The sequence below is a fragment of the Ursus americanus genome, chromosome 25, assembly GCF_024610735.1.
Source record: "Ursus americanus isolate L20-20 chromosome 25, mUrsAme1.1.p, whole genome shotgun sequence".
Taxonomy (NCBI): Eukaryota; Metazoa; Chordata; class Mammalia; order Carnivora; family Ursidae; genus Ursus; species Ursus americanus.
Genome location: NC_142151.1, coordinates 28,958,300 through 28,983,359, shown reverse-complemented (window position 1 = coordinate 28,983,359; position 25,060 = coordinate 28,958,300). Strand labels below are relative to the sequence as shown.

General features: G+C 36.8%; 1 protein-coding gene across 17 annotated transcripts in view; it reads left to right on the top strand.

Moving 5' to 3' along the window:
- Positions 1–25,060, top strand: part of CAPRIN2 (caprin family member 2) — a 46,469-nt gene that overhangs the window by 7,464 nt on the left and 13,945 nt on the right. For all 17 annotated transcript variants that reach the window (XM_045811802.2, XM_087855745.1, XM_087855743.1 and 14 more), the window contains 9 exons: positions 6,818–6,904; positions 12,795–13,033; positions 14,305–14,387; positions 16,418–16,585; positions 17,647–17,690; positions 18,580–19,251; positions 21,196–21,318; positions 22,672–22,753; positions 24,454–24,509. In XM_045811802.2, coding sequence (XP_045667758.1) covers positions 6,818–6,904; positions 12,795–13,033; positions 14,305–14,387; positions 16,418–16,585; positions 17,647–17,690; positions 18,580–19,251; positions 21,196–21,318; positions 22,672–22,753; positions 24,454–24,509 — 1,554 coding nt within the window. The remainder of the gene's footprint in view (positions 1–6,817; positions 6,905–12,794; positions 13,034–14,304; positions 14,388–16,417; positions 16,586–17,646; positions 17,691–18,579; positions 19,252–21,195; positions 21,319–22,671; positions 22,754–24,453; positions 24,510–25,060) is intronic.

Here is a 25,060-nt window from a genome sequence, read left to right as displayed (position 1 = left end):
GAGTCCCACACGGGGCTGATCCTAGGACCCACAGATCACAACCTGAGCTGAAGGCAGATGCTTAACCTTCTGAGCCACCCAGATGCTTCAGAAATGAGGAAATAGGGGCACCTGGGTGGCTCAGCCATTAAGTGTCTGCCTTCAACTCAGGTCATGACCAAGCCCCACATCGGGCTCCCTGCTTGGAGGGCAGCCTGCTTCTCCCTCTCACACTCCCCTTGTGTTCCCTCTCTCGCTGTCTCTGTCAAGTAAATAAGTAAAATCTTAAAAAAAAAAAGAAATTAGGAAATGCTTTAAAAGACAGTTTTTCTTTTCACCATGTCTTTTGTTCACTTCTTATCTTACAAAGTCCAGTAGTCCCCCTCCCCCGCCTTATTTGTGGTTTTGCTTTCCCTGGTTTCTGTTACCTGTGGTCAGCCGAGGTCTGGAAGCAGAAGATCCTCTGATGTACGGTCAGAAGGTCAATAGTAGCCTAACACTATGTCACAGTGCCTGCGTCCTTCACCTCACGTCATCTCACCATGTAGGCATTTTATCATCTCCCATCATCACTAAAAGGGTGACTACAGTACAGTGAGATATTTTGCAAGACCACATTCATAAAGCTTTTAGTACTGTAATATTGTTATAATTTTTCTATTTTATTAATCTTTTTACTCTGCCTAATGTATAAATTAACCTTCATCCTAGGAATGTGTATATAGGGAAGGAAAAAACAGTATATATAAGGTTCAGTACTATCTGTGGTTTCAGGCATCTACTGGGGTCTAGGAACACATTCCCCCATGGATAAGGGGAACTATTGTAATGATTGCTAGTAGATTCTTACATATCTGTCCAGAGTGTTGTCTCTATAAGCGAGCAGATATTCTTCTTCCTGCCTTCTCTTCCTCCATTTTCTATACAATTTAGTTTAGCTATAGATACTCTTGGGGCCTTTATTCTTGGCCCTTACTTTTTTTTTTAATAGACTATTTTTTGAGCAGTTACGGGTTTATAGCAACCCTGAGCAGAAAGTTAAGAGTTGTACCCACTGATCCCACATGTGCACTGCCTCCTCTACCATCAGCATTACTTACGAGAGAGGTAACATTTATTATAATTGAACCTACGTTGACACATCACCATCATACCAAGTCCATAGTTTACATTAGGGTTCATCTTATGGTTTTGTACATTTTGTGGGTTTTTGACAAATGTATAATGGCACGTATCTACCATTATAATATGTAAAATAGTTTCAGTGCTCTAAAATCTGCCTTGCTCTGCCTGTTCATCCACTGCTTCTTTTTCAATACCATGTCAGTGTTTCCATAATAACATAGTCTTTAAGGATTGAATTGTTTTATGAAACTCTCTCAGCCTGGTTCTTGTTTTGGGTGGGAGGTTTTGAAAATATTCTGTCTCTTTTTTTTTTTTTTTTTGAAATTGATTATTATTATTTTTTTTTTGAGTCAACTTTTCAAAACTTTTCTTTGAAAATCACTTACTTCATCCAGCTTAAAAAACTTACTTGCATAGATTGGGGCAAAGTAATTTTTGGTAAAAGTCTGTCTCTCTCTTACTTTGTTTTTTTCTAATTTTGTATGATTCTGTTTCCTCAGTTTACTTTTAATTAAGTTAGCTAGTTTGTTTTTTTTTTTTTAAGCTAGCCTCTGGGTTTATTTTAGTTTTTCTCTTCTCCTTTTTTCTTTCTGCTTTCCTTTGGTTTATTTGCTTCATTTTCTAACTTTAAATTGCATGGTTTCCTTTTTTCCCCATTGGTATGCATTTAAGGCTGTGAATTTTCCTTCCAGCACTGCTTTAGCTAAAAATTGGATACTGACTGTATTTTCAATATTGTAGGCTAGGAATTTTGTAATTTCAGTTTGTAGTTCTTCATTAACCCAACATATATTCTTAATATTGCAAGTAAAGCTTTCTATGATCTGCATGGCTATTATAACCTCTGTAGTAGTAACTTTGAAGTAACCTGTCAAGACTAAGCTAAAGATTAAAAAGATTTCATTAAGATTTTTAGTACAAACCTAGATTTTTCTTTTGAAACAGGGAGAAGATTGTCCTTTTTTTCCCCAAAGATTTTATTTATTTGAGACAAGAGAGACCGAGAAAGCAAGCAAGCACGCTGGGGGTGGGGGGGCAGAAGCAGGCTCCCCGCTGAGCCTGGAGCCCAGGAGGGAGTTGGGGGGGGATCATTCTGGGATCATGACCTGAGCCAAAGGCAGCCGCTTAACCGACTGAGCCACCCAGGCGCCTCAGAAGATTGTCTTAATGAGGTTTTTTAGAGGCCCACTCATAACTTAAATATCTATTTTGGTTCAGCTCTGGATTTGAAATGGAGAACTGAGATTCAGGTGAGTGCTTGAGCAAATGGCAAGGGACACTTTCAGCTTCATTGAAGTTTTTATTTTTAAAGACTTAGGATTTGGTACCCATCTCTGGTTGCTAAACTCTGACCTTATGTTATATGTAATGCACAATGCAAAACTCATTAAATAACACGGAATCTTTTCTGCTTTGTAGTCCCACAGCAATTGGCCTAGTCAAGGCACACCACCCAAATGTTATGTAGCCTTTCTAATTAACATCCTTTTCTTGAGACCTTCCTTTTCATTTCACCAGTCCTATTCCCGCTAGTGTTCTTTTTTTGAAACAGAAATCTCAGTATATAATTCTGTTCGAAATTTTTAAAATTCTATTCAGAATCTTCAGCATATTTGTGACTAAAATCGTGTTCTGAACTGCGTTTTATTATTTCAACAATAATACATTAAGTATTTATGCTGGGAGGTTCTGTGCTTAATGTTAGGGTTATAACCTAAGGGGAAATGTGATCCTTGTCCGCATGGATATAGTGTGATGGAGAAGAGGTAGGAAATAAGTAAATACAAATATGATAGATGTTAGAGTGAAGTACAGAGTGATAATGGATTATAATGAGGAATCTAACCTAGTTTGGAGAATTGAGGACAGCTTCCTTGAGAAAGAAAGTGCTTTAGTTAAGACCTAAAAAATGAATAGGACTTAGCAAGTTCAAATGGAAAAGGAGGAAGAGCAGGCTAGGCGGATGCTAGCATGTGTTATGGGCCTGAGTGGGAAAAGAATGATTTTACAAAGAGCCTCTCTAGGAAACTGGAAAGAAAGCCAGTATGGATGGAATAAAGTAGTTGGAGGGGGAAAGCCACTTAAACATACATCTTTGTTTGCCATTTAAAGGCTTTGTGTTTTTTCTTAAGGTTATCAGAAATGATACAGATAGGTTTTAAACAGAGCAGGACTATAGATCTGTAATTAAAGAAAATCACTTTATAGGGTGAGTAATGGTTTGGAGATGGTAAGTGTGGATGTAAGGAGACTAGATAAGGGTTGGCTGTAGTCTGGGTCAGGGGTTATAGGTACCTTGCTGGTACCAAGGTAGCAGCAGGGAGGGTTTGAGTAAAGTAGCCGGATTTGAGAGGTGGAATTAACATAGCTTGGTGACAGGATATAGGAGTAGAGGGAAGAGCCAAGAATGTTTCCAGGATGGATGGCAAAACCATTTATTGGGCCTGGAAACACTGGGGGTGAAGGTTTTGGGAGGATAGGATAAAGAGCTCAATTTTGGGCCATTGATTTTAATGTGCCTGTGAAACATTAAGGGGTGATATGTAGTAAGTATGTAAGATACAGGTGTGGAGCACAGAGAAGTTTGGTTAATAGATACTTCATCTCTATGGCTGCTAATTGAAACCATGAGAAAAGATGAGACTGTCTTGGGTGAGAATATAGAAAGAAAAGCCTAGGACATTTGACATTTGGTGTTTGAATAATAAACTAAAAATACTTACAGTGAGCTTAATCAGGGTCAGGCATCATTTTGAGTGATTTATAAATATGAAATCATTTGAATTGCCCAACATCTCTAATGTAGGTCCTATTTATTTCATAAATGCTAAAAACAGAGGTGAGAGAAGTTCATGGAAAAATTACTGGTAAATAAACAGCTGGCGAAATGGGAGAAGAATGGAAGTTTAGTGTTATTAAAAACAGATGTTTGTAGAGCAAGAGGATGCCTTCATCTTGAAGTCTTCTGAGAAGTAAACCAGAATGAGAGCTATTAAAGATCTATGGGTTTGAAAGGTGGTGTTGACATTGCTGACTGCAGCCAGTATAGTTCTGCCAGAATGGTGGAAACAGGATCCAGGTTGATAAGGGCTGAAGAGGAAATGGGAGACCCTGTAGACATTTTTGAAATTTTTCTGAGACTGGAAAAGGTGGTAGCCAAAAAAGTACTTTTTATTTTTCTAATTTAGGCTGGGGGAGACTTGAACATGTTAAATGCTGGTTTAAGCATCAACAGAGAGGGAGAAACTCAAGATTTTTAAACGGGAATCACAGAGTAAGATTTCATATGAAAGCGTAATTGAAAAGGATCCAGAGCACAGGTAGAAGAATACCTCCTCCAGTAAACAAGGAAAGGGAGAAGAAAGGATGGATGCACATTGGGTAATGGGAAGTTGAGGTGGTTCCCATTTGATGCTGCTTTTCTTGAATCAAAGTTGATACCATTTGGGAGTAAATATGAGGAGGTTGTTTCCGTCTGGTTTTACATACCTCTAAGGGCTGTATACTATGGTTGTGTTGTCTGTGCATTCTTGGTTCTATAGGAGGAAAGCCTCTTCACCTTTGTTTATTATGAAACATGATCCCAACAAAATGCTGCCTTAGGTTATATTGCACAGTAAAGCCAGCATTGGAATCTACCACTCAACTCCAGCAGTACATTTACCTATCATGGGGTACAGGGTATGCCCATAGTTAACTTCATAGGTAAAAATGCCATACTCTTCCAAAATTATTTTGCTAATTTATGCTAACACTGGTAGTATCATAGGAGTTCTTATTATTCTATATTTTTGTAAAGATTTAGTATTATTGGGGCATCCGGGTGGCTCAGTTGGTTAAGCGTGTGCCTTCGGCTCAAGTCATGTTCCCAGGGTTGTAGGATAGAGCCCTGCATCGGGCTCCCATCTAAGCAGGGAGTCTGCTTCTCCCTCTCCCCTTGCTCATGCTTGCTCTCTCTCTCAAATAAATGAAATCTTAAAAAAAGATGTAGTATTATCAGACTGTTTTTAAAACAGCTTTTCGAAGTATCATGTACATAAAATTAACCCATTTTAAGTGTATGTCAATGTATAGTAAATTTGTAGAGCTATGCAACTTCATGACAATCTGAATTCAAACACCTGTAACCCCTCCAAGTTCCTTTTTGTATCCTTATTTGCTTTCTAACTCTGTAAGTTTGTCTTTTCTAGATATTTCATATAAGATAGTCTTTCCCATATGGCTTCTTTGACTTAGTGTTATGTTTTTGAGGTTCGCCCTCATGTATCATCATGTATCAGTAATTCATTTCTTTTTATTGCTGACGAGTATCCTTTGAATGGTTATTCCACATCTTCTTTATCCGTTTACCTGTTGCTGTATATTTGGATTGTTTTTATTTGGGGCCATAATGAATATGCTGCTATACAAATTTGCATGTAAGTCTTTATGTGGACATATGTTTTCTTTTAGGTAGATAGCTAGTAGTGGAGTACTGTATTACTTTAATTATGAAGACTTTAAAATATATCTTTTATGTGGTTCGACAATTTCCCCATCTTCTTCTGTTTCATATTATTGGTCTTCCATCTAGATTTGAGTTAGTCTCATTAAAATCTACGCTTTTTCTAACTACCACCTTTGCTCACCAGTGAAATCTTTTTTGTTGTTGTTGTTCATCTATGAAATCTTTAAAAAAAAAAAAACTCCTTTAAATTTACAATCTTTCTGTTACAGTACTTAATTTCATTTTTTATAGGTAATTGTTTACAAATCTTTTCTACCATAGTATAATTTTTTTTTAAAGATTTTATTTATTTATTGGACAGAGAGAGACACAGTGAGAGAGGGAACACCAGCAAGGGGAGTGGGAGGGGGAGAAGTGGGCCTGACGCGGGGCTCGATCCCAGGACCCTGGGATCATGACCTGAGCTGAAGGCAGACGCCTAACAACTGAGCCACCCAGGCGCCCCTAAATTTTTTTTTTTTTTGAAAGACTATTTGAGAGAGAGGGAGAGCTCCTGCATGTGGGGAGGGGTAGAGGGGGAGAATCTTTAAGCAGATTCCCTGCTGAGCATGGAGCCCAAGATGGGGCTTAATCCCATGACCCATGAGATCATGACCTGAGCCAAAACTGAGAGTCGGATGCTCAACTGACTGAGCCACCTAGGCGCCCCAGATTTCTTGAAGTTGCTTATTCATCTGTGTCATGCTCACTATGCTTCTTGTGTACTGTATTTGAGTAGTGAGTGAATATTGACAGAGGAATTCTGTTGGCTTATTGCTCTTAAAAACAACTGGTCTCTGTGACCTTGCACTTTATAGACAGGAACTCAGCTCCTTTATTATGGCTCAGATTATTAGTATAAAAATTGAATTTTTATATTTATTTTTAAATTTTTAGATTTTTTTTTTTAAGGGGGTGAGGGGCCCAGGGAGAGAGAGAATCTCAAGCAGGTGCTCAGTCTCACAACCCTGAGGTCATGACCTGAGCCAAAACCAAGAGTCAGACACTTAACTGACTGAGCCACCTAGACTCCTAAAAATTGAATTTTTAAATTTAACTTTATATAACTTCTATTAAATGCTCTTTCTTCCTACTTTTTTGAGTAAGTATTGTAAATGGCTAGTTCATAAAGTTTTACGTCTTCTGTTGTTTTTATAGGAACACTTATTCTGATGTATTTGTACTTAGAAGTTAACAGAATTGATGTTTTCTTATCCTATTTGGTAGGAAGCAGTGGAGAAATATGAAGAAGTACTACATAACTTAGAATTTGCCAAGGAACTTCAGAAAACCTTTTCTGGACTGAGCCAAGATGTGAGTATGTTTTCTTTGCTTTTTTCTGAAACCACTCTATTGATCTTGAGGAAAATATTAGTGTCCATTAATGATGTTCTGTTACCATCCATCTAATTCCTGCTGATATTTTATTGGGGTTGACTATAACTAATGTAGAATTAGTGTTTCCAGATTTCTGGAGTCTCAAGAAAACACAAATGTATCTAAATATGAGATACTGTGAATAAAGTATTTGTTCTTTAATGTGTATTCACTGTGGTGTTACAACAATCATTGAAAAGGGAATAAAAACTGTTAAATGGATACATTCATGAACAAGATTTTATTTTATTTTTTTAAAGCAGTCATTTTTATTTTGTTTTTTAGAAAGGGAGAGAGGGAGGAGGAGGGGCAGAGGAAGACAGAGAATATTAAGCTCTCATGACCTTGAAGTCATGACCTGAGCCAAAATCAAGAGTTGGACACTTAACCAACTGAGCCACCCAGGCATTCCTATGAAAGAGATTTTAGAATATAGGTTTATAAATTTATATAACATAGGCTTGTAAGTTTAGGATTATTTAACATATTAGGAACAGAATTGGTAAACTTTCTCTTGACACCATGATAGTTACTAACAGGAAGATTTGTAATCGTTGTTAAATAGAGTTAAGTCTGGTTTCACAGCTTGTTAGATTCTTGGTGTTGGCAGTATAAACTTTTATCTCTGACAGATTTAGTTAGTAATTAATAGGAAGCCTTAAGCATTCATTAATGAAGTATTCTTTGCTCCTTTAGAATTGTATTAAAAGGGGGCGCCTGGGTGGCACAGCGGTTAAGCGTCTGCCTTCGGCTCAGGGCGTGATCCCGGCATTAGGGGATCGAGCCCCACATCAGGCTCCTCTGCTATGAGCCTGCTTCTTCCTCTCCCACTCCCCCTGCTTGTGTTCCCTCTCTCGCTGGCTGTCTCTATCTCTGTCAAATAAATAAAATCGTTAAAAAAAAAAAAGAATTGTATTAAAAGATCCTTTAAAGATCATATTCTAACAGTTAAGGAAATTTTTTTGTAAATTCATTTCTGTGGTGGGGAACATGCTACCTAAATTTTTTGGATGTCTGTCTTTCTTTCTTTCTTTCTCTCTCTCTCTCTCTTTCTTTCTTTCTTTCCCTCCTTCCTTCCTTCCTTCCTTCCTTCCTTCCTTCCTTCCTTTTTTCTTCCTTTTCTTTTTTTTTTTTTTTTTGTAATATTTTATATATTTATTTGAGAGAGACAGAGCATGAGCAGGTCAAGGGGCCCAGGCAGAGAAATAATAAGCTGACTCCCCACAGAGTGTGGAGCCTGATGCAGGGCTCCATCCCAGGACCCTAAGGTGATGACCCCAGCCGAAGCCAACGCTTAACTGACTGAGCCACCCAGGTGCCCCTGGGTATTTTCTTCTTGTATGGTGAACTAAAAATTCTCTCTTCCATTCATTCCTCTGGCATCAGAAAACCTCCCCAAACAAAAAAAGCCAACATATCATTTCCAGGCTGAAGACATCTACCGTCTTAATCCTTGTAATATTGTTGCTCTCTCTGGATGTTTGACTTAATTAACTCTTAAAAGGTAGTGTGTAAATCTAAAGTAACCTAATATAGAACAATTACTTTCTGTTTTCTGGATAATTCTGTTAATGCAAGTTTAAGATTGGGGTGCCTGGGTGACTCAGTTGGTAGAGCATCTGACTCCATCTCAGGGTCCTGGGTTCAAGCCCCACACTGGGGGTGGAGCCGACTTTAAAACAAAGTCTAAGATGATATTAGTTCTTTTTGCCAACCATAGCATACTTTAACTCAAGTTTACTCATTTATCATTTAATTTTAGTACTTTCTGTGAATTCCACAGTTATTTAAATATTTGTAGGCTATTTTAGATAAAATACTTTCAAATCAAATTTTTTTCTTATACATGTGTGATTGCCCCTCCCATGTTAGATTTATTTAGTTTTGACCCACTTTACTGTAAGAAAATATTTCATACCTTTCCTGTGGTTGGGTGTTTGGAAGTGTACTTCTATAAAAGTTAAAATTTTCTATTAACTCTCTTTACTCAAAAGTTATTTGATAATTTTAGTTTTTTAGTCAGGTGTTTATTTTTTCAAAGTATGGGTTTTTTTTTTAATTCTTTTTAGATTTAAGTTTTTTTTTTTAAACAACTTCCATGTGCCAGGTACTTATGTAAGTTCACTTGATTTTTACAGCAATCTAGAAAATAGATGCATAAGTAGCGTGGTTTTAAAGATAAGAAATCTGATGCTTAGCACAAAAGGGAACTTCTTCACAATTGTATTGCCAGTAGGTGGTAGAGTATAGGGCCCTAACTATTTTTTGCTTCTAAAAACCATGTTGTTTATACTAGGACATAGTATCTTTCTATTTACATGTTCCTCTACTGCTCTTGTGTGGAGGTAGTTACCACTTCACCAAATTCTATTGATACCCATGAGGTTATTTTTTTCTCATTTATACTGTGGATTTACTTTCACTTTAGGTGAGGTGTAAAGTACTTTGGAACATGCCTTAATGAATCAAGACTCCAAAGGTGCTTGCTAGTTACCTTCCAACATAGTACTTTTTGGACTTTCCTTTTTACTAAAGTCTTTCTTTCATCAAACCTCTTCTATGAGAGTCAGTTTTGCAGTGTGTAACATTTTCTTTCCCTTCAAAGTAAAGTTGGAAGCCTCTCTGTTCTTCCCAGCTATATCTCTGTCTTCGTGACATGAGCTCTGTCCCTTGGTGGGGATTTATCATTCTAAGAGGGATCAGAAAATTAATTTTATTATTCAGTATGATTTGTCGATAATGGTTTATTTCATGTCTTCTTCCTTCTTTACAAATCAGTCCTCAGCTGAAAGAAGAGAAGAAAATGTAACCTGACTTAGTTTCTACATAAATAAGAAGAAATAGGCTATTGTTAGTAGTTTTCTGATTATGATGTAGGAAACAGCATACTTTCTTACTTGGTACTTGATTGATTCAACAAATATTTGAGGTCCTTTCATCTGTTAGGCTCTGTGCTGGGCACTAGTGATAGATACTGGTAAACAACAGAGATATAGTCCCTGTCATCACAGAGCTGAAACCTAATGGAGATGCAGCTAAATATAAAAAGATAACCATTGAATGTAATCGGTACTTTGATAGGGAAGTTCGGGGTATCCTGAGCTGGTAAGAACATCTCCTCCAGCCTTGGAAATGGCTAACCAGTGAGGTAATCATGGGATACAAACTTGAAGATGCCCTAAGCATCAGTTGCATTTCCCTGTACCTTCATGAAATTGTCCCAAGAGAATCCCACTGTCTTGGAGAGCTAGAATTGCCATCTCTATTCTCTTTCTTCCTCTCAAGCAGAAACTGAGAATCCTGTAGTTTTGGTAAATGTTAATTGGCTTAAGTTCATACTGAGGTCTTGGAAAAAACGATTCTGAGCCTTTGGAATCCTGAAAATATCTTAGTCCACATAACCCCAACCAGTCCTTTGCTCATTATCAAGATTTTACCTTCACCTACTGTCTTTTTTTTTTTTTTTTATATTTTTTTATTATATTATGTTAGTCATCATACAGTACATCCCTGGTTTCCGATGTAAAGTTCAATGATTCATTACTTGGGTATAACACCCAGTGCACCATGCAATACGTGCCCTCCTTACTACCCATCACCGGTCTATCCCATTCCCCCACCCCCCTCCCCTCTGAGGCCCTCAGTTTGTTTCTCATCGTCCATAGTCTCTCATGTTTCATTCCCCCTTCTGATTACCCTCCCTTTCTTTATCCCTTTGTTCCCCTACTGATCTTCCTAGTTCTTATGTTCCACAGATGAGAGAAATCATATGATAATTGTCTTTCTCTGCTTGACTTATTTCACTTAGCATTATTTCCTCCAGTGCCGTCCATGTTGCAGCAAATGTTGAGAACTCGTTCTTTCTGATAGCTGAGTAATATTCCATTGTATATATGGACCACAACTTCTTAATCCAGTCATCTGTTGAAGGGCATCTCGGCTCCTTCCATGCTTTGGCTATTGTGGACAATGCTGCTATGAACGTTGGGGTGCATATGGCCCTTCTCTTCACTACGTCTGTATCTTTGGGGTAAACACCCAGTAGTGCAATGTCTGGGTCATAGGGTAGCTCAATTTTTAACTTTTTAAGGGACCTCCACACTGTTTTCCAGAGTGGCTGTACCAACTTGCATTCCCACCAACAATGTAGGAGGGATCCCCTTTCTCCACATCCTCTCCAACAATTGTTGTTTCTTGCCTTGTCAATTTTTGCCATTCTAACTGGCGTAAGGTGGTATCTTAGTGTGGTTTTGATTTGAATTTCCCTGATGGCTAATGATTTTGAACATTTTTTCATGTGTCTGTTTCACCTACTGTCTCTTATCCCTGGTAGTAGCACAAGTTAAATTTATTAAGTGACTTTCATACCCCCTAGAAAGGAATTAATAATACCGTAATGAATCTTTTCCTGGGGTTTCCTCCCATCTTCATCTGTTAGGATTTATGAACATGTCTTTTGTAGAGTCTTCAATATGATGGTGTATCAAAGTACTTTAACCCCATATAGGAAAAATGTTCTTTTAGATTTTTGTTTTGTTCTCTTAATCTTCATAACTTGGAAAATATCCAGTAATGATGGAAATACTACAATTAGAAAAACAACTCTGGGGAGAAAAGACGTTTTAGGTTTCTTACTGGAAATAGATGATACTTTTTATTAATTGGTATTTTATAAATGGGAAGCGACTTTTGAGACCCATGTGTTGTGTCAGACTTTAAGGGATTACGTTTTTTTTTTAATCCTTTTTTTAAGGTTTTATTTATTTCTTAGAGCGTGAGAGCACAAGTAGGGGGAGCAGCAGTAGAGGGAGAGGGAGAAGCAGGCTCTGGTGCCCCAGGGAGTACGGTTCTGAGCTTTAGAGTAGACTCAGGGCTGCTCAATCTACGTACACTTTTACTTGATGGAAAATTTGTGTTCCGGTAACTATCCATATATGTTTGGTTAGCTAAATACTGAAAAATATAGCTCCATACAGACTGATGAACTATTATGAAAACCTTTTTTTTTTTTTTTTTAAAGATTTTATTTATTTGTCAGAGCACAAGCAGCGGGAGTGGCAGGCAGAGAGAGAAGCAGGCTCCCTGCTGAGTAAGCAGCCTGATGTGGGACTTGATCCCTGGATTCTGAGATCATGGCCCAAGCTGAAGGCAGATGCTTAACTGACTGAGCCACCTAGGCCTCCTGAAAATATCCCTTAATTTTATTTATTTATTTATTTATTCCTTAATTTTAAAAATATCTCTTAATTTTACTTAAAACTATTTGCTGTGGATGTTTTTTAGCGTTATGCTTATAAGACATTTTATTTGTTTGGTTTTCAGTTCCTTATGCTTTAGCTAGTTTTCTTTGGTTTGTTGAAAATTGACCATTTTAGTTGAAATATTCTTCTCCTAGAACAAGAAATTTAAAAAACAAAACCAAAAACTTCAAAACCAAACTGAAGCATTTTCTTACAATCTTTGGCCTAAAAAAAGGCTTGATATACATAAATATGGAAAAGTTAAATTTTGGGATTAATATGTATATCAGTGATAGGAACTTTGTTTCTTATCATGGTGTTACCAGAAGTACTAAATACAGCCTGGAGTTCGGAGATATTTGGACTTTCTCAGCTCCGGTTACCTGAGACGTACCGCCTTATTACTCAGGCCCTTCCTCAACTGAAAAGGAAAGGGATTAAATGACCCTGTCAGTTTCATAGTTTTTATATACATGTGAGATACATCATCTAATCTCAACTCTTTGGGATTAGACTTTTGTGGACTCTGAATTGCTAATATGGGGAGGTAGAGAGTTGTCAATTTAAATTAGTATTTGTTTTAACAGCTACTTAAAGCGCAGAAGAAGGCCCAGAGAAGGGAGCACATGCTAAAACTTGAGGCTGAGAAGAAAAAACTTCGTACTATACTTCAAGTTCAGTATGTATTACAGAACTTGACACAGGAACATGTGCAGAAGGATTTCAAAGGGGGCTTGAATGGTGCAGTGTATTTGCCTTTAAAAGAACTTGACTACCTCATTAAATTTTCAAAACTGACCTGCCCTGAAAGAAATGAAAGTCTGAGGTAAGCTAATGAAAATATTTTCCTAAAAGAGAACATAAAACATTTTAGCACAGTTTTTTAGTTTTATATAGAGTATTTATATATACACACACACATAATAACATATGTATTACAGCGTATATAGAGAGACCGAGAGAGAGAAATTAAGAAAGCATTCATTTGATTGACCATGGCAAACATTGGCCAGACCAGACTGTGACAGTGTTGATAGGCTGTCTAGAAGGAAAGTCAATTTGAATGATCTCATGAATGTGCTTTTTTTTTATTGGAACATTGATTTAAAAAATGTCTAATCCAGTTTTACCTCTGTACAAGTATTAACCATAAACTGATTATTATACTTAAAGTTTTTATCTCAGGCTGTTGTATTACCTGAGAGTCTTTGCCTTTTTTACTACTGCTGTACTTAAGTGGAGGTAAATAAAATTTAACTTGGCCAGTATCATTAAACTTTCAGACTGAGAATTATTTGGTGGTCTTCTTACACTGTGAATAAATACTGAGAAGCATATCTAATAATTTAAGAGACAAAATCAGCAAATCGAGGCTATCCAGTTTATCCCCCCATAGTTATCCATTTGCTGGTTTTGGTTTGATGGAGGAACTCAGCTGATGAACAGATCCCTGTGCTTCTGCTTTGTTAGGTATAGGTCCTTCCAGTGTTGTGTCTCTTGGGCTTGCCCAAGCACAGTCAGATTTCAGTTGTTACTGGAAATTAGTCCTGTATCAGGGGAAAAAAACCTAATAAAACTTAATTTTAACCTATATATAGCCATATAGATTTTGTTATTTCCATTCTGATAGTCTAGTCCATCATCATTATCTATGTGGCTGTTTCCTTACTTCACTTTGATGGCTTTAGGGAGTGTAGCTTACTTTAATGTTTAAGTGAAATATAATTTGGAAAATAAGCTGCTGTCTTTAAAGCGAAATGTAGCTCTTAATATTGCCATTCCACTGTTCTCTCATCTAGGACATATACTTGATGAGTTTTTAAACTCTTTTTTGTCTATTCTTTAATAGTTCTATGTGGTAAAATATTTTAGTTGTTTTAAGAGAAAATGCTTATATTTGAAATCCCTAACTGGGCGTCTAGTCGTCTTTTATAAAATTCGAACTTTTCATTTTGAGAGAGTAAGAAGACAGTAAACATTGAATGTTTTGACTGTTGATGAGCTGTACTGTATAAATTGTATTGCTCCATATAGATGTGTATATATATGTATGTACCTCTAAAGCTACTTTGTTCTGCTGCTGCTTTTCCTTGTCAGTGTTGAAGACCAGATGGAGCAGTCATCCTTGTACTTTTGGGACCTTTTGGAAGGTAGTGAGAAAGCAGTGGTAGGAACGACATGTGAGTTTCTCTACTCTGGACTTATGCAGTAAATACTAGACTTTATGTTTAGAAGTTTAGGACTCTCTTGTTTGTTGTTCGTTTGTTTTGATATTGAGGGCTGAAACTGTGTCAGTCCATTAGAACTTAACATGTCTGGCGATACTATATTCATTGGGAGAATGATCTCTGTTTAGTTCTGTTAAAAGCAGCTATTGTATAATTGTACTCACTAAAATGGAACCCAGGGAGAGTTTTGAAGTAGCAAGTCACTATGATTTGGGAATAAGAGCTAAATACTCATACTGGCTTGACCATTTTGGGGTTCAGTTCTCTGCATGGTAACTTGTTCTATTTAGGAATCACAAATCCACACATTGTTAATAGTAAGTCTTATCTACTGGATGTGTCTAAGAAAATATGAATGATATGGGTACATAGTTTATTGAAACATTGTTGTCTATCGATCTGGAAATGATCTGGAGAGAAAGAGTCCTTTGGGCTTCCTAAATAGACTTTGGCCAAATGATCAAGTAAAAATGGACATGAAGTACATAGTTTTCTGTACTGGCTTAGGATAATGAAAATACTAGAAGCTAGTAAAACATTTTGTTACTCATGATTGCTTCCTTTTGAAAAATATCTAAGTATGCAGTATAACTATCTCAAAATTTCTAAGTCCTTTCAAGTTTAAATCATAGAAATTTTTTTCTTGGTTAGAATGCAAAATGATAATAACTTTGGGACATAGTTTGGCAGTTTCTTATAAAATTAAGTGTATGCTTACTATGTGACCAAGCAATTAAACTTCTAGTACCCAAGAGAATTGTAAACATACATTCACATAAGTACTTGTACATGAATGTTCATATCAGCCTTATTAATGACAGCCCCACACTGAACACAGCCTAGATGTACATCAACTGGTAAAAATTAATAAACCAAATTTGGTATATCCATACAGTAGAATCTACTCAATAATAAAAAAGGAATGAACTATTGATACATGAAACAACATAGATGTGAATCACAAAATAATTATGCTGAGTGAAAGATGCCAGATCAAAAAATGAGTATATACTATATGGTTCCATTTATGTGGAATTCTAGAAAAGACATAACTAGAATGATAGCAGGTCAGTGGTTCCCACGGTGTGGGTGGAGGGGATTGATAGGGGCATGAGGGAACTTTTGAGTTGATGAAAATGTTTTATATCCTGGTTCTGGTGGAAGTAATGTGGCTATGTATCTGTTAAAACTGTATGCTTAAAATGACTTGACTTTGTTTTTGTAAATTACACCTCAAAATTGATTTAAAAAAGAATCTATGTCATAGTACTCCTGTGGAAGAAATAATAGACCCAGATCAAATATGGATACTCTGTTTAATTTGGGAATTATGTTTTTAGTGGATATTAAAAATGAAGTAGACTTTCAGATCTGTTTATGGTACAGCGAATTCAATCATTTTAAGATTTTTTCTTATCAAATAGTGATATGCTAGGAGTCACAGAGAGCATAATTCAAGAGTAAAATCTTTATCATGGGATTTTGCAATTTAAAAATCCTTTAGAGATTGTCCAAGATAGGGTTTTCTAATGGTTATGTTTGAAGAGCTTTTACTTCTCTAAGATTTTAATTACTTGGAGGGTAGAGTAATTGTTAGTTGTGAGGTCTCAGGGACAGATAGGAGAAACAGCTTTTCTGTCAGCTCGGAATAGATGTGTGCTTTTGTAACCTGTTAGTCTTTGATTAGGGTCTCTGATTTTAGCCATTTTTCAAATGGTGGAAGTGGCGGCCCAGAGAAAGTTAAGTGACTTGCTAAACTTTAGGATTCTGGATCTTTAAAATTTATTTTGATTGACCATGACACAAAGATGGACTGCATATTCACTCTGCAAGGTACTGACCAGTTCTTTGAATTCCCCCAATGTAGGATATTATAATGATATACTGTAACTAGGATAAAATTATATTAGGATTTCTGTTCCAAATAATTTCAATGAACTATTAGGTTATGTGATAACTAAGTCTTAATCACTCTTTCTTAGACAAACACATGAAAGATCTGCTGTCTAAATTGCTGAACTCAGGCTATTTTGAGAGTATCCCAGTCCCAAAAAATGCTAAGGAAAAAGAAGTATCATTGGAGGAAGAAATGCTAATAAAATCAGAGAAGAAAAAACAATTATTGAAAACTGAATCTGTCAAAGAGTCAGGTTTGTTGTGATCTCAGAAATTCTTTATAGTGGTTGCATTTTTAATACTTAAACAAAATGAGTCAAATCATTGTAAAAGGATTGCCTTATTTTGATATGTTCATTTCCTCATGCATGGAAATCTTTACTTGGCAGCAGGATAAGCTTAGGTTTGGTATATGTCTGTAGGCTTAATTACCATATTTATGGAGTGAACCTTAAGAGAAACATAAGGTTATTCCTTGTTACAAGAGAATACACTGTTCAAATGAGACCTTTATGGAATTTGAATGGATTTCTTGGTTAAATTATCAGTAAGATAATTCCATTTAAAATTGTTGTTTAAAATGCTCATAGTAGAATTCAAAATGGTAGTAGAATGAAATATAAATAATCTAAGGTTAACATATTCGGATAAAATGTGCCAAAGTCAGTAAAAGAAATAAACTTTTCAAAATTCACTTTACTGGGGGGAAGAGATACTTCGAGTCAGTGGCATTTTTGTTACTGTTTTTTGGGACTCTGTTTATTTAAAAAAATATCACTTCTATGTAGGTAGTCCAGGGTAGGGTTCCAGTAGCCTCTACTAGCATGATTCAAGTTATTTCTCATGTTTATTTTCTATTAGTTCTTAACACTAAGTCTAATGCTTCAGTGTCTCCATTCCCTTACCACCTTCCATTCCTAAACTGGCTTTTAGGAGGCCTTTAAGGCCTCTGTTTCAAGCTGAGATGACTAATTTTTACCCCATGGCCTGGAGCTGTAGTGTCAACTTGAAAGGAGCTGTATTTGTGCATAAGAGGAGATAGTCTTATTTTCAACTAAAAATCAGTTTATAGCTGGAACTTGACTTTAGAAAAGTGGCATAGAAGGAGAGCTGCTAGTTTCAGCTAGTTTCAGACCACATGCTTTTGACCAACAAGCAATAGTGGGGATTACTCCTGCCATGAATATATTTCACTATACTATCCTTTTTCTCTAACTCTTCTGAAATATTAGAATAAATTACAGTTGTACTCAGCCTAAAAACATGTGGTTTATTTAGTATTTATTTAATACTCAAGGGAGTATTATCTTTCCAGAGTCTCTTATGGAACTTGCACAGCCAGAGATACAACCCCAAGAGGTAAGTTTCTGAAAGGTAATTTGCTGGTTTTGGTTTTCGAGACTTTGTATAGTGTGTTTAGGAGCTGAGGCTCTGGAACTAGATTTCTGAAGCTTGAATCCCAGTGTCGCAGGCTTACTAGTTTAGTGACTTTGGGTAAGAGGTCTAGCCCAGCTGTGTCTGTTATCATATATAAAATGGGGATCATAGTAATGCCTGCCTCATGTTACTGTGAGGATTAAAGGGGTTCGGTTCTAAATTGCTTGGAATTTGGCTTGGTGCACATTAAGTGCTCAAGTGTTAGCTGCTGTTCTTGGCCCTTGTGTTAGAATTTAAAGATGGGTAGGATTTTGCTTTTTGTCAGAATTACTCACATTGGTAATTATTTGTTCTCTTTCTGAAGTGACATTAAAATTCTTGAAAGCTGAAAAGAACTGAAGAGTCAGTCACAGTATGATTGATACATAATAGAAATAAAGAAAAGGCTGGTAATTCAGGAAACATAAGGCTTAAGGTTAAATAGTGTAAATGGGTGTAATTGAACTATCCTGTGCCTTAACAGTTTAGGGAGTCAGGTGGGCAGAGTGGTCTAAGGTTGGCAGAGGCAGAATAACCTTGGTAAAAGAGCCCGAATCAAGCAAACGTGGCACTCTGATGTGCAGTTCTGCTAGTTTTAGGTGGTCACGTATACAGATTGCTGCTTTTGAAGTATCAAAGGTGGTATTTCTGTTAATTGAGAGAAAAGGAATGGACAAAGAAGATGGTCTTTTCAAGTAGAATAAGGACAGACGTTTCCAGTTAGCATAGTGACTCAGACCAATGGACGTAGGAATGCTAAACAGAATTCAGTGTTCCCCTCAAGGTCTTTTAAAGATTTTGTGACTCAACCATGTTTTTTTCTCTGGTCTAGTTTCTTAACAGACGCTACATGACAGAGGTAGATTATTCAAGCAAACAAGATGAAGAGCAATCTTGGGAAGCAGATTATGCTAGAAAACCAAATCTCCCTAAATGTTGGGATATGCTTACTGAACCAGATGGTCAGGAGAAGAAACAGGAATCCTTCAAGTCCTGGGAGCCGTCTGTTAAGCACCAGGAGGTATCAAAGCCTGCAGTTTCCTTAGAACAGAGGAAACAAGACCCAAAACTCAGGTCCACTCTACAGGAAGAGCAGAAGAAGCAGGATGTCTCCAAACCCAAGTCAGCCCCTAGCCAGTGGAAGCAAGAAGCTCCTAAATCCAAAACAGGATATATTCAAGAAGAACAGAAGAAGCAGGAGACACCAAAGCCTTGGCCTGTTCAGCTGCAGAAAGAACAGGATCCAAAGAAGCAATCTCCAAAGTCTTGGACACCTTCTGTGCAGAATGAACAGGACATCAAGTCATGGACCACTACCATGTGTGAAGACCAGGATTCAAGACAGCAAGAGACTCCAAAATCCTGGGAAAACAATGTTGAGAGTCAAAAACACCCTTTAACACCACAATCACAGATTTCTCCAAAGTCCTGGGGGGTAGCTCCAGCAAGCCTCATACCAAATGACCAGCTCCTGCCCAGGAAGTTTAATACAGAACCCAAAGATGTGAGTTTGTATCAGTCTGCTTTGGTCAATATAGGCATAAATAAGGACTTGTAATAATTTTTTAGTCCTAAATCTGCAAAACCCATGTTAAGTTAATGTATAAAGTATTTCACTTTACTCTTTCATGCATAATTTATTGTTTTCCCTAGAAAATTGGAAGTAGACGTAGTCTGTGTTTTGAGCCTAACCTTCGATGAAATTTCCAGTTAAAATATACTGTTCGAATGCCATAATTTTAATGACACGGTATGACATAAAAATAGTGAATGGTTTGGACAAGACCATAATGTGAATAAGTGAGAAAAGTAAATGCATGTCACAGGATGAGGATCTTATTTTACTCTGTTTCACTCATTATCTTCCACCTGGCACACATGACTTTCTGACAGAAGTTGTATTTCTCTGTGTTTTCTTGCTTCTCTTTCACTCATTTGTAATCACTCAGATTAGCCTGTACTCTTTGGTGGTTTTGTGGTTGCAGATATTCCAGAAGGTGGGATAGGATGTGAATTAGATTGCTACTTCTGTTTCAAAATGAGAATTTTCTGGAGATAGAAACTATAGACTTTAAATAATCTGTAAATAGGTTTTGGAGTATGAGATTTAGTTCAAATATAATACCTAATTCTGTTAATGATAAATAAGCTATTTCAGGAAGATAAGGTGGATTATAATGAATAATCCTTGGATGTGCTATTTAGTTAAGTTTCAAGTTACTTACCCCTATTTAAATGCAAACTTGTTACAAGCTTGTTTGCTAAGAAATGTGAACTTCTTATGTCTTATTTCATTAACCAGATATCACACAACAGTAGTTGTAATATATTTTGAGAAACTTATTTTAGAAAACCAATTTAATATCTCAGTAAAGCTGTTTTAAAAAACCCAATTTAAAATTCCATTAGGTATTGCAGCACTGAGCTTTTTTTTTTTTTTTTTACCATACCAGAATATTATGCTATTTGTTGAATAATATTTAAAATTAGGAGTGTTTAGTTGGAAAGGCCAAAACTCATTTAATTTGCTTTTATGGTACCGATGACATTATATTGAAGTTGCAGGGCCTTTCAGTGTCTGAGAGGACACTTTTCTGTACAGTACACTATCTTTCTATCTGTCTTGCAATCTCGGCCATCTAGAACATGACTAAGTACAGTCAAGGGTAAAATAGAGTTCAAAGCTAAAAGATAACGTGAAATTAATCACTAAAGCTCGTACTTTTCTCCTAAGAGTCTTTCATATATTCATTTAGGGCCTGTTAACTCTTATTTTATGACACTTTTGACAGGCTTAGCTGTGTGACTTCCGAGTGAATAAGAAGGTGGGGAAGAGCTTGGTAGGGGAGGCACACTGGCAGCTGTAAGAAGTTAACTATATAAGCATTAGATCTTTCAGGGTATACAGCATTTGTAAGTGATTTAGTGTAAGGGCTAACCTCTTTGTAAACATCAGTAGCTCCCCAAAGTATACTTAATCGATAACAAAATGTAACAGTGTATTTCCTCAATTTTAGGATGTATATGTATACAGTATTTTTACATCTTAATGTTTCTGAAATCAGACATTTAAAAATGGGATGTATATTTAATGTAGCAATTTTTTTCTCTGGGGAAAAATCACTTGTGTATCTTACAGTTAGTGGCATCTAAGCTGATAGTCTACAATGAAGAAACTTGTCAAGGAAGTTCTGTAATTCTTGGTGTTCCCTTTAAAAAGATGATGTTTTAGAAATATTAAAAGTGTTCTGAAGGGGAAAAAGTGTTCAAAGGTTGCTTAAATTATTTAGAAAATGTATTTATGTGGAAATTCTTCATCTGAGATAAATCTGAAATGGACTTTGCTATGTGTTTTGATTTCATTAAGATGTAGTGATAAGCTGAGTTTCCTAAATTAGGCTGCTGAATGTGGATTTCACTCTTCCTACATTGTGGGTTTATTTTGTAGGTGCCTAAGCCTATGCATCAGCCTGTAGGTTCTTCCTCGACTCTTCCAAAGGATCCAGTATTGAGGAAAGAAAAACTGCAGGATCTGATGACCCAGATTCAAGGAACTTGTAACTTTATGCAAGTATGAGTCATTCTTAAATGAGTCTTGAATGATATTCCTGGGACTACTAGCTTCTGATGTGAAGCATTTATAGTGAAATCGTTAAGAGCGTAGGTTCTGGTGTTCAGAATGCAGGTGAATCGTGGCTCTGCCGCTTCCTAGCTCTCACAGTTCAGTAGGCAGGTTGCTTCACTGTCTCAGTGTCTTTTCTTGAAAAATGAGGATAATCGTTTCTTACGCCTAAGTTTGTTGTAATAAAATGAATTAAACATGTAGAAAGTGTAAGTGTTCAAATATAATTTGTCCTGTAGATCATTGGTAGTTTCCACTCAGACTTTGAGGACCTGCTCTGTGTTGGTATCTGGTAGGTGCTAGTGTGCATCTAAGACATTTATCTCCTTCAATGAGTTGATATTCCAGTTGTAGAAAATTGTAGTGTATGACAATAGTTAAGTGCTAAATTGTGTTGTACTGAGTCTTACAGAATTTCAGAGTAGTGTGATATTACTGAGGGAAGAAGTAGACAAATAAGATATCTTTTGTGTAGTAAAAAGATCTTGAACTTTGGAAGGAGATCTGTGTTTAAATCCCAGTTCTGCTATTTTCTAGCTGTAAATTCTGTGGCAAGGTATTTAGCCTGTAACCCTCTACTTACGTGAAGATAAATGAAAGAACTAAAATGGTTACTAAAAGTGTAGCTTAAGTATTTAAAATGTTGGAAACATTTCTGGGAGAACCAAGATGGGCAGATGGGAGATGAGAATGGTTTCTCACTATGAAAGTTTTAATAATAGCATGAGTTAGTTTAGTGGTTGAGGTAAGATAATTAAACCCTCGTTGGTTGGACATAATAAAAGTGAGGTTATAGGATTCATGCTTAACATTTAAGTCCTCAAGTCAAGGGGGTTTTTTGTCCTTTTTTTTTTTCTTCCCAAGGTAAGCCTTGGAATTACTTGACATAATTTTACGGTTTGACAGTTACTTTAGATTTTAGATTTTTTTTTTTTTTAAAGATTTTATTTATTTATGTGACAGAGAGACAGCCAGCGAGAGAGGGAACACAGCAGGGGGAGAGTGAGAGGAAGAAGCAGGCTCATAGCAGAGGAGCCTGATGTGGGGCTCGATCCCATAACGCCGGGATCACGCCCTGAGCCGAAGGCAGACGCTTTAACGACTGCGCCACCCAGGCGACCCCTTGATTTTAGATTTTTAACTCTTTTTCTCTTAGTAAAGACTAAGTTATTAACATTTTGTGATAGTTACTAGCTAGATTCTTCATAGCTAATAGCTGTGGACGGCATCATGAATAATTTAATAGTAATAGCTTTTAAATGAGTGATTGTTTCTAATCATGATTTAAAATCTTGTCTTTAGGAATCTATTCTGGATTTTGACAAACCTTCAAGTGCAATTCCATCGTCACAACCGCCTTCAACTACTCCAGGTAGCCCAGTAGGTAGGTACTGATCCTTAATACTCAGAATAAACATGCATAGGTTGAACAGTTGTTTCCCTTTACAAATAATTTTATTCTGGATATCTTAAACTATGTGTGTGAATTTATTCTAAATGTATCTATATGTCATCAGTTATGTAAGGGTAGATTACCATTAAGACATTAGTATACTCATCTGTTTGCAGTTTATTATTTTTAAAAATTTATTTATTTTTTAAAAAGATTTTATTTATTTATTTGACAGAGAGACAGCCAGCGAGAGAGGGAACACAAGCAGGGGGAGTGGGAGAGGAAGAAGCAGGCTCATAACGGAGGAGCATGATGTGGGGCTCGATCCCAGGACTCTGGGGTCACACCCTGAGCCCAAGGCAAACGCTTAAAGATTGAGCCACCCAGGCGCCCCTTATTATTTTTTTTTAGAAGATGTTTTTTTCTTTTCTTTCTTTCTTTCTTTTTTTTTTTTTTGAAGATTTATTTGTCAGAAAGAGAGAGGGAGAGTGAGCACGAGCTAGGGGGAGAGGGGAAGTAGGCTCCCTGCTGTGCAGGGACCCTGATGTGGGATTCGATCCCAGGACCCTGGGATCATTACCATTAAGACATTAGTATACTCTTCTGTTTGCATTTTATTTTATTTATTATTTTTTTTAGAAGATGTTTTGTTTTTTTAAGATTTATTTATTTGTCAGAGAGAGAGAGGGAGAGAGAGCAGGAGCAGGAGAGAGAGGGAGAAGTAGGCTTCCTGCTGAGTAGGGACCCTTATGCGGAACTCGATCCCAGGACTCTGGGATCATGACCTGAGCCGAAGGCAGACGCTTAATGGACTGAATCACCCAGGTGCCCCTCTGTTTGTATTTTAGAGAAAGTCTCCAGATGTTTGAACGGAGATGTGCAATGGCCATTTTTGCAATTTTTAATGTTCTTTTTGAAGTGACTGGAGTCCTTTCCACTCTATAAATCTAGTGTTGGAACTTTACAATCCTAATTATGAGTGAAATTACCTCAGTCATGTTGGTACTCTGATTAACACAGTAACTAATGATGGAGCTTAGAACCGAATCTGATCTGACGTTCAAACTTTAGGCTTTCTTGCTCTACGCTCATTTATCTCAGGGGAGGAATGAGGTAATTAAAGCCATAGTCCAGTTTGTAGTGAGTCCCAGACACCAACTAGTAGATCGGTGTAGTAATTTCTGGGTGAGGGAAGGAGAATAGAGCGTAATTAACAAAAGTGATGGACATTGACAAGAAGAAACTAAACCAAGAGTGTGTAATTGAAAAGTGTAGTAATATACATGATCAAATAGAAAAAACCGGAAAAGACCTATGATCCAGCTAAGACTTACTTTGAAACCTGGACCTTGAGTGTAAGCAGTTGATTATAATTCATGATAGCTCAGATTTTACCTTCCAGATTACTAGTACTAGTTAGTTTTTAAAGTAATGGTTCTTTTAGAAACCTCGAAATGCTGCTTTTGCCCATTTAACTTTAAAATACCATTATGTATCACAGAAGGGACTAGTATTCTGTTCTTCTCTGATCCTCTCTTTTTAAAGCTCTAATAGAAAATTCATGATGAGCCTGAGATCTAGTTCTTCCAGCTACTGCTTTTTTGGTAAAGTAATAACTTCAGTTCCACTCAGTGGGTCGCATAAACTTTTCTCCTCCCTCAGTATTTTACTGTTGATTTCACTCTCCGCAGCATCTACAGAACAGAATCTATCCAGTCAAAGCGATTTTCTTCAAGAGCCATTACAGGTAATTCTCCAAAGTAATATGTCTTTGCTATTGAGGGAAGAAACTCTTGCTTTGGTAAGAATGATCAGACTTGCTGATTTCTAATATCTAAATGACTGAAAATGTTCTAGGGATAATATAGTTTTTTAGCTTAAGTACAACTAGTCCTCAAAACATTACCTCAATACCATGGGGAAGACATCTGTTAGAAAAGAAGGCTAACCGACTCTAGTAAGGAAAAAGCAAGTCTGAAGAATTCAGAGGTACCTTGTCTGGCAGTCTTACTTTGCCACTGAGCTCCCTAAGTCACTTCGTGTAGGAACATCGTAAAGGGTCTAAAGAAAGATACTAATTTTGTTTAACCCATGGTTAGCTAATCTCCCACCTCCCTCCACACATAAGAGTTAACCTTCTGAGGAACTGATCTTCACAGAACACACTTAGAGATATAAAGGGACCAGATCATTGAGATCGCTGATGCCGCATTGCATTTCCATCATCAGTCGTTCGAGGTTTGCTAGTTTTCTGCTCATTACCTTTAAAAAAAAAACTTGTCATGATCCCTCGGAAAA